The sequence below is a fragment of the Pseudorasbora parva genome, chromosome 11 (assembly GCF_024679245.1).
Source record: "Pseudorasbora parva isolate DD20220531a chromosome 11, ASM2467924v1, whole genome shotgun sequence".
Taxonomy (NCBI): domain Eukaryota; kingdom Metazoa; phylum Chordata; class Actinopteri; order Cypriniformes; family Gobionidae; genus Pseudorasbora; species Pseudorasbora parva.
This window is the reverse complement of record NC_090182.1, coordinates 2,658,887-2,668,549: the sequence shown is the minus strand read 5'-3', so window position 1 is coordinate 2,668,549 and position 9,663 is coordinate 2,658,887. Positions and strand designations below refer to the sequence as shown.

The 9,663-nt window shown below is 45.4% G+C and overlaps 1 protein-coding gene across 1 annotated transcript; it reads right to left on the bottom strand.

Moving 5' to 3' along the window:
- Window positions 1-6,280: 6,280 nt before the first annotated feature.
- LOC137092986 (E3 SUMO-protein ligase ZBED1-like) lies at window positions 6,281-7,938 on the bottom strand. The gene is made up of 2 exons (XM_067457599.1): window positions 7,603-7,938; window positions 6,281-7,338 (listed from the first exon to the last, which is right to left on the bottom strand). Exons 1-2 carry the CDS (start codon window positions 7,706-7,708, stop codon window positions 6,281-6,283), a joined length of 1,164 nt encoding a protein of 387 aa, XP_067313700.1. The 5' UTR covers window positions 7,709-7,938.
- Between the last annotated feature and the right edge of the window lie 1,725 nt (window positions 7,939-9,663).

The following is a 9,663-nucleotide window of genomic DNA, read 5'->3' as shown; positions in this document are numbered from 1 at the left end:
ATCTGATTCTGCTTCCAGATTAATGGGTTATTGATGTGATATGATACGAATGAATATAATTAGTATTGTCATAATTTAAAATGCAGTGAATGGTTAAACATTTATTTGTCTTATGGACCTGTTGTTATAAAAACTGCTTTGTCTTTTGATTCTTTATATTTTTGAGCCCAATCTCAGAATTGTCCTGTGGTGTGACCGTCTCAAGCATGGGTCAGAAAACTACAACTTTCATAAATTAAAAAGAAAAGCATAAAAATAATCTGGGGCAGGGTGAGTACAGTTTTTTGAGCACTTTGTTATTTTGGCTTGGATTTTAATTTCTTGGAAATATGAACTGAATTTAGAAATGCTTGGCTGTGTTTAATAAACTAAATGTATTTTTGAAATGAACACGGCGTTTGGAGTGGAGTGTGTGTTAAAGAATCACTGTTCCCTGAATCAACGGCTCAATACAAGAGGTCGACCTAAGAGTTCACTGTAAAAAATCCACATAACATTTACGGTAACACAAACGGTAGCTGTGGTCGCCAGAACTACTGTAGATTTAAGTTAAATTTACAGTAAATAACTGTATTTCATTGACTGAAATATTGTTAAATTACCAACCTATTGAAATGCTAATATCTGTGATGTACCTTTGATATACACTGACAACCAATCACAGTGGAGATGAGTCACATGACGAATCAAAGCTTTGAGGACAACATTAATGAACAGGTGTCATTCACACAAACACAAATAACTTAAATATAAGCAGCAGCACAAATAAATACTATTGAGCAAAGATACTAATAAAATAAACAATGCTTTTCAGGTGGGTCTAACATTAGTTTTAGGTTGAGAAATTGAATAAAGAATCAAATGTAAGATAACTGCATATACAACTGTTTAAAATAAAGATTAATCCTTATTAAACTTACAAAAGCTATTCAATCAAGAGCAGTGAGTGATTCCTTATCTTTTGTTTGACATTAAACAGACAGCAGTGACGGCTACTGCCCCTTTAAGACCTAATACAGGGATATGTGTCGTCTTTCTCGACTGTACACAGTTCTCTTTAGCCATATTTAGACTATGTCTGCTTGGATACTCATCAAGATGGACATGATGACACTTCTTGTCAGGGCCGGCGCTAGCCATGTGGGTGCCCTAATGATAATTATACACAGTACACACACACATATATCATGTAGACACACACTTTTATTTTGGATGCGATTAATCGAGATTAATCTTTTCCCAGCCCTAATAATTTAAACTCTGTGAATATGAAAATATACAAACACTGAGATTGTGTTTTTTTTTTTTTTTTTCTATTTGCAGTTTCACCAACAGATGTCGTCCTTGGCCGAACCTCTTGAAAATGACTGCGTGCTATAGTACAACAACGAAAAATATTTATCTAAAGCCCCATTCGCACGGGACTAGTATTATCTGGGGACCTCTGGTGATTTGTAATAATTGCAGAGAATGTCGGTGATCTTAATCCCGTGCGAATCGGCCATGTCTGTAATTTGTAAAGTAAAAATTCCCCCGCAAATTACCAACCATATTTCGCCGAACACCGAGGTCCTGTGATAATATTAGTCCCGTGCGAATCGACATCTCTGTGATTTGGCCAGGATTAGGTGGATCGTATATCATTTTTGCAAGCTTTTTTTTCTTCCTGTGAGCGTTTCTATCTTTATCTTTCATGAAGAATAAAGTCTGCATTCATAATGCGCACCGTTATGAATTCCCGTGCAGCCGCAGGGATTATACTTTCACTTGAGTATCAATTTGGGTGTAATCTGATTGAATGGTGTGTTTAATATTAACATCAATACTGTTATTAATGAAAAACAGAACAGTACAGTACAGTACAATGACAAGCTTGTTTAAATAGGCGCTTTTACATTTAGTTTTGAAACTGAATCTTCCGCTGTATATTGTCAGCTTTTCACTCGTGATAAATGAAATCTGACTCCTGCCGCCGGTCTGAGCTCAGTTCATGACGTCTGTTCGCTAACTGAACGAAATTATGTTTATTTATTAGGCTACTGTAAAATAATCAAAACGATATCGATGCCTGTTTATGATTTCATACAGCTAAATCTAGGGCTGGGCGATATGGCCAAAATTTCATATCCCGATATAGCTCATTTGATATCCCGATAACGATATACATAACGATATAGCAATTTTTCTGTTAATTCAGTTTATGAATAGTCTATACAAAATTGCAATATGGAAATGCAGTTTGAAATGATATAAAAAAAACAAATAAAGGTAGTATGGACTACATTTTTATTTTATTTAGAACCTTTTATTCAAGCAAGACAGTTGGTAAAGTTAACACCTGCCTAGAGATGTTAACCGATGACCGTTTGCGGTCATCTGCGTCAGCTGACGCTACGGGGAACGCCTTCAGCGTGACAGGTGTCTGAAATCGCTATCAAATCACAATCCTACTGACCGTCGGCAGCTGGTGATGTCATCACCGTGCGACCAGGAAGTATAAAAAGGCACCGTGCCAACATGACAACATCCTTTCGTCTTCAGTGACTGTTTTGTCTGATTCGCTAGAAAGTCTTTCTAAAGTGAAATGAAGTGCACACGTAAATTCAAGGGAGCGTACAGGAAGTGCACTGATCCGTGTCCCAGGTTTCTCACGCCTGGGGACACGCACACCCTTTGTGTGCTCTGCCTGGGGGAAGAGCACGCGCGGGAGGTTCTCGAGGGGGCTTCCTGCGCAAACTGCGAGCGTTTTTCCGACTGAGGACGCTCCGCTCTCGCTTGGCCTTCTTCTCGAGGGAAGAAGAGCCAGCATTTGGGAGCGGTCCCGCTCATGCCGAGGCTGAGCGGCGCCGTTTGTCCTGGGGCTCCCAGATGGATCTGGCTCATCGTCTGGAGAACACAGTGCTCACGGACGATCAGCCAGGTCGCGAGAGCAGGCGGACGGAGGAGGAGTCGAATGGAGACTCCTCCTCTTCGTCAGCCCGTGCTTTTCCAGTCGATCAGAGGATGGCTGTGGATGAGGAGGAAAATAAGGCTGAGGCCAAATCCTCCCAGCCATCCTGCCCCGTGTATGGGGAGCTGCTGGATGTGAAGCTCCAGCCCTGCCATCGAAACCATTAAAGACGACTTCACGTCTTAATGGCAGGGCATACACTTCGGCGGGTCAGGCAGCGGCGGCCTTGCACACAATGGCTGTGTTGCAGGCTTATCAAGCTGGCCTGCTGAGGGACCTCGATCGGGGGGAGGGCCTACCCCCTGATGCGATGGCTGAGTGGCGCACCACGGAGCTCTCTCTCCGGGCGGCCAAACACATAGCAGTCGCCATCGGACGGTCGATGGCGGCTATGGTCGCCACGGAGAGGTATCGGTGGCTAAACTTGGTGGGCATCGGGGTGAAAGAAAAGGCTTTTCTCCTCGATGCCCCGGTCTTGCCCTCTAGGCTTTTCGGCACCTCCGTCGAGGCGGTGGTGGGAAAGTTCAGAGAGGCGAGGGCGCGCTCAGCGGCGTATAGAACGTGTATTCCGCTGAGGTCTGGGGCGGCGCCCAGGCAGGGGGGTGTCCCTGGCCCATCAAGATCCGAGGATCATCAAAAAATAAAAAAAAATAAAAAAATGGGCCAACGCAGTAGCCTGGCCTCTCGTGCGCACCCCTCCGTGGAGGAGTAGGACGCGGAAGAGGCGGGGCACCCGCAACAGGAGGAGGGACATCGGGGAGAAGAACCGCTTCCAGCGCCCAAAGCGAGGTGGTGAGTCTCCGCCCCCGAGGGCGCGGAAGTGATGTTGTGTCCCCTCCTTTGTTGTTCTGTTGTTTTTCTTTTTTCTCTCCGGGCGCGCTTTACACCAGGCCGCACGGGCTGATGATGAGCGGAGGTGAGACTCTGACGAAAGCCTGCCAGGCCGGTGTGTGCTCTGCCCACACACAGTGCATCGTCTCTGGGAAAAGCGGGATTTCGCGGCCGCCTCCTCGGCCTTACATGTGAGAATAAAGCGCCCCGCCCTCAGGTTAGTGCGCCGAAGCATGCATGTTACATTAAGCGATGAGGCACTGAAGACAGCGGGTGAGTCCCCTTTTAGGGCAAACATTCTTCTTTTCAATGCCGTATGTTTGGACTCTATGCTTCCCTGAGGGATATTTTGTCTACAAAAGATGAAGAAAAGTGTAACAGTTGGAGAAGTGGGCCTGTAGTTCCCCGGTAAAGGTGGCTAGAACGATGTTTTGTATAAACACAGTGTGTTTATGTAGGCTTATGTTTGCTAGTGTAGCAACAGTAGTTTATAAGGCTGTTTTCTCTTCTGGATATGTGTAATATGAGCAGTTGAGGCCACCGCACATGCCGTGGGCATGCAGCGGCGACATAAACTGACGTATGTTCTCCTGGCGAACTTTTTTAGCTGTAGCCACCTCTGGGTAGCGGTGGCACCTCTGCTAGTGAAATATCTAGATGAATTTGTGAGGTTAGGCTAGCGCATGAACTGCAATAAGGTCTGTCCCAGTCCTTTTTAGGGCCGTTGTTGTGGGATTATCAGACCGATGCTAGTGCATCAAGTTGGCCTAGGCTGTTGATGGGATGACGGTGGCGTCTCGCGGTGGCATATCGCCCTGGCAGTTGCCCCGGGCTCCTGTCGGTATCCCCGCAGGAGCTTTGTATCCCTACCCGGCCTCCCCGCAGTAGGGTCGTCCGGCCAATGCCCACCCCCCTTCTGCATTTGGGGGTTGTTATTAATGCAAAAAGGTGTATAGCAGAATGAATCGCGACTCAGCCAGTGGTCGTGGGGACAGGGTAGGCGTCTCTTCGCGGTGCGCAGTTAGACTGGTTTTGCTAGCCCGGCCCCCTAGAGCTAGTGCGGCCGCCACTTCTGGGCGGCCCCCCGGCTTGGTTCAGGAAATGGCCGGTTGTGTGTGTTCAATATCTTTCACTTTTTGCTCTGTGTCTTCTGCTTCACCTTTTAGGCTCGGGTCGAGCTGTACTTCGCAACCATCTGAAAGCATCGGTTGGTAGGATGCTCCCCTGGAGTCGAAACACTGTCACGGCTGACGCCCTTGCGCGGACGGCGGACCGCTGGACGACCAGACGGCTGCCCTGGAGGCAGGTGGCGTAAGTTGTACTCCCCTCGCTTTAGAGGGTTCAGGGCGTTTTATGCTGAGTGCACTGCTGTGGGCATTGTGTTTTAGGTCCACGCCCGTAGGCGCTGCGCTGCGCTGCGCTGCGCTGCGCTGCGCTGCGCTGCGCTGGGGCGGACCGACTATAGAAGGCTGGCTGGCGGGAGACGCCAGCCGAGGCAGTCCGGGCAGTTAACTCTGGGTTAGGTGGTAGGCCTCAGTAGGCCTCCCTGCGGGTGAGTTCCTGGGGAGAACCCTCCCCGCTCACATGGGCCACGATGTCGGCTGCAGCAGAAACCTCGTCATTAGTAGGCCCCTAACGGCCTCCCTGGGGATGAGTCCCCAGGTAGTGACTGGATACCCAGTCCTTATCAGCCAGCAGACAGCCACTGTCAGCCCGACTTTGAGGGCTCGCTGAGTTTCAGCACGCCTCACATGGCGTCCCCTGAGGGGGTGACCTAGGGTTCCGACCATTGGTTGGCAGGATCTAGGCTAGGGGTGGGCGATATGTAAAAAATATCATATCACGATTTTTTCTGGGGATATCACGATTCACGATTTTTATCCCGATTCTTTTTCAAGTTGGTTTTTTAAGACTATTTTGCAAATTACAAAGGTACAATACAACCAAACTAATGTCCCCATATAAAAAATATACTCTTACCATATATGTTTAAGAATATTTTAATCAAGTGAAGATTTAATGCAAGTGCTATTCTGCAAAGAAAGAACATTCAACAAGACTTGCATTACAATTACTGTACCATCAAAATGAACATTTGTTTAACAAATCTAACAAATCTTAGTTTAACAAGTCTTACAAATCAAATAGCTTATTAGACATAGATCCTTAGCAACACCTTCAAAAATGTAAATGGATTATTATTATTTTTCAAAGTTAAATAAAGTTTAAATAAAAATTATAACTTTCAATGCAAGTGCACAGACTTTAGCATAACTCCCAAAATAAACATTGGCTTAGAAAAGAAAACTAAACATACAAACTGTAAACAACCTTTTGTACTCTGTTAAGTACCATAGATTTTTGTGCAACATGTTTCAGAAACAAAAAAAATTAAATAAAGATACAAAAATATTTCCTGACCTCATTCCTGAGTCTTGTAAACTTAGCAGCTTTGGAACATATACATTTGTAAAGATTACAAAGTATGACAAATCACAATCACAAATTCTTAGAAAGGAAGACCAGCTGATTCACTTTCTCAGGCTTAAGAGATGCCCTTTGGCAGGTGACGATATTGCCACCAGTGCTGAAAGCCCTTTCCGAGGGAGCACTTGTGGCTGGAATACAGAGATACTTTCTAGCAAGCTGGCTAATTCTTGGAAAGTTTGCCTCATGTACTTTCCACCATTCCAGCGGATCCACCTCACTTTCTGCATTTGGCGTGGACAAGTATCCCTTCAATTCTCCTTCTATTGCCTCTTTCACAGATGTGGAAACTGATGTGGTTGCAGATGCACTTGCAACACCGAAGGCTTTTAAAAAGCTGGAAAGTGATTTCTTTGCTTTCTTGGGTGGTGTCTGATCCTCATCAAGGATTTGTGATGTGGAGGCTGAGGTACTAGATGTGGGCTGCTGATCTGATTTTGGAGACTGCATGTGTATGGTCACCAAAGACTCCAGCTCAGCCACAGCTCTGGTTTGTATTCCCTCTACCTTGTCTTTGGCAATGAATTGTGTTTTGAATCTGGGATCGAAAAGCAAAGCCATATCCAACAGGTCATCAGTGGTGGGGTCCTGATATTTGTCAGTGAGGTAATTGAGAATGGTTGTCTTCATTGTTTTTGTTAGTTCAGTGTCTTCATCATTCAGGCTCAAAATGTTGACTTTCAACATGTGAAGCACTGGCTTGACATAAGACACACTCACATAGTCCTCACCTGAGAGTGCATCAGTAAAGTCTCTCAGTGGACTCAGTGCCTTTTTCACAGACTCCATCACGTCAACATCTTGCCATGATGGGACCAAATGCCTTACCTTCTTGTCTGCCTTCAGGACCTGAGAAATCGCCTTTTCCTGGTCAAGCACTCGCTCAATCATGCTGAGCCTCGAACCCCATCGCGTTGGGGACTCAGTGATGAGCTTCTGTTGAGGTAGCTTTAGCTCAGCTTGAGCATTACTTAGTTCCCTCTTTTTCTTCCAGCTGAAGGAGAATGTGCTGACAACTTTCTTGCAGACAGATGTTGCACGTTCAACACGAGGGTCTTTGGCACTTTTTTCTAAAAAAAAAGAAAAAAAAGAACAATGTATCAATAAGATTTAACCAAATGCACAACACAATGTAAAAATGTATATAAAATGTTTAAATGTATATATAACATTTCATTTACAAAACATTTACTCATACCAGTGCAATTATTATAGCAAATTAATCTCATGATTTTACTATGTTCAAAGTTCCTAATGTAATTTGCAATGATTTATTATAATAGCTGAATATAATCACTTGAATATCGGAGACCATTATTTTTAGTTGCACTTACCGATGGCTAGGTGGAGTCTGTGCCCAAAACACTGCAGACGAGTCCAGCTGTTGAGCTCCAATGCCTTCACCATATTGGCCCCACTATCTGTCGTCATACAGGTCATGTTTGCTTCTTTCAGTCCCCAACATTCAAGCGCGTCCTTAAGACCTTGCGCTATGAGCTCGCCTGTGTGGTCTTGTGGAAAATATGTTGTTTCTAGACACGCACTGCACAACTTCCACTCATGAACAAAGTGAATCGTCAGACTTAAATACGGCTCTGACGTACGGCTAGACCATAAATCAGCCGTTGTAGCAAAAAACTTAACGTTTTGAATTTTATTTTGAATCTTGCTGCGGCACTCTGAATAAAGCTGTGGAATGGCAGTGGAGGAGAAATATTTGCGACTTTGAACAGTCTTTTAAAGCCCTCATTTTCCACAGTCTTTATAGGAATCATGTCTTTGGTCAGGTAAAATGTCACGGCATCAGTTACGTCTTTCCAGCGCTTGCTCGTCCTCTCATACGGAGCTCCTTTCTGATATGTTTCTTTTGTTAGAGTTGTTTGTTTAAGCCTTGTCGTTTCTGGCTGCTTGGTTGTACCTGGTGATGTACTCGCGTGGGGTCCTTTTAAAATTAAACCCTCTGCATATTCTTTCGGGTGCTTTCTCTTGAGGTGGTTAAAAAGGTTTGTTGTGTTGCTATCCGTCGTGCGAATCTTATCATTGCAACATTTGCAAATAACTGTTGTTTGCGCTGTGTCTGTTAGCAAAAATCCGAACCATTTCCATATTACAGAAGTTGCATTTTTTTTAGGAACCAACTCCTCCGTGTTTCCCTCCATTGTCACGGACTCCGTCACTTAATCTCACTGAATTTACGAGCAACATATACGAGATTGTTAACCTGGCGCCGTCTATCGAACTGCTAAGGATATAACGTGTTGCGCACTATATATGGCGATACAACGATTTTTCTGAAAAAGTGGATCGTGCAGTAATTTTGATCGTCCACGATCAAATATCGTGTTATCGCACAGCCCTAATCTAGGCTGCTTTAGGCCTCCTGTAGGGTGAGCCCCGGTTCCCAGGTCTTGCAACAGTGTGCGTGGGTGCTAGCCAGGCGGCTAGCATGGTCTGCCATCAGGGACGGGGCGCTTCAGGCCGTCCTATGGTCGTTTCCCGGCCCTGCGGGGTTTCCGGTGGGATTTGCCATCAGATAAGCACCGTCTGTCACCAATCTAATAGGGAACTGCCATTCGGCAATAGGCCTCTCCAATAGGATGTGGAGGAATGGGTAAAGAAGTGTCAACGGTGCATCCTCACAAAGATGCCTCAGCCCAAAGTTCGTGCCCCTATGAGAGCATTTTTGGCTTCCAGACCTCTGGAAGTGATTGCGGTGGACTTCACAGTCTTACAGCCTGCTTTTGATGGGCGTGAAAATGTTTTGGTTGTTACCAACGTTTTCACAAAGTTTACACAGGCGTTTCCCACAAAAGATCAAAAGGCCGATACCACAGCAAAGGTCTTGTTAAAAGAGTGGTTTATGAAGTACGGAGTTCCAGAGAGGTTGCACTCCGATCAAGGTCGAAATTTTGAAAGCGAGGTAATTGCTGAGCTGTGCAGACTCTATGGGGTGAAAAAGACCCGTACGACCCCTTACAGGCCGCAGGGAAATGCCCAATGTGAACGATACAACCGAACACTTCACAACCTGTTACGTACATTACCGCCAGAACGTAAGCGTCGTTGGCCTGAGTACTTTCCAGAGTTAGTTCACGCGTATAATGTAACGCCTCATGCAACTACAGGGTTTTCCCCTTATCTCCTTTTTGGGGTACAACCACATCTGCCCATTGATGCGTTGTTGGGTAGTGAGGAGGTCTCAGAGAGAAAACAAGACTGGTTGGCTGTTCATCAGGAAAGACTCAGATACGCCCATGAGAAAGCAAGGGAGCACTCAGAAGAGAAAGCACTTGAGAGAGTGACTCGTCTAAATGAAAAGACATTTTGTCCCCAGGTCAGTGTGGGCGAGTTGGTATATCTGCGCCAGCGGTCTCCAGGCAGGAACAAGATTCAAG

Coding starts and splice junctions, on each gene's coding strand:
- LOC137092986 (XM_067457599.1), bottom strand. CDS start 7,708: ATGACCTGTATGACGACAGATAGTGGGGCCAATATGGTGAAGGCATTG. Junction 7,339..7,602: donor CAGACTCCACCTAGCCATCG/GTAAGTGCAACT, acceptor CTTTTTTTTTAG/AAAAAAGTGCCAAAGACCCT.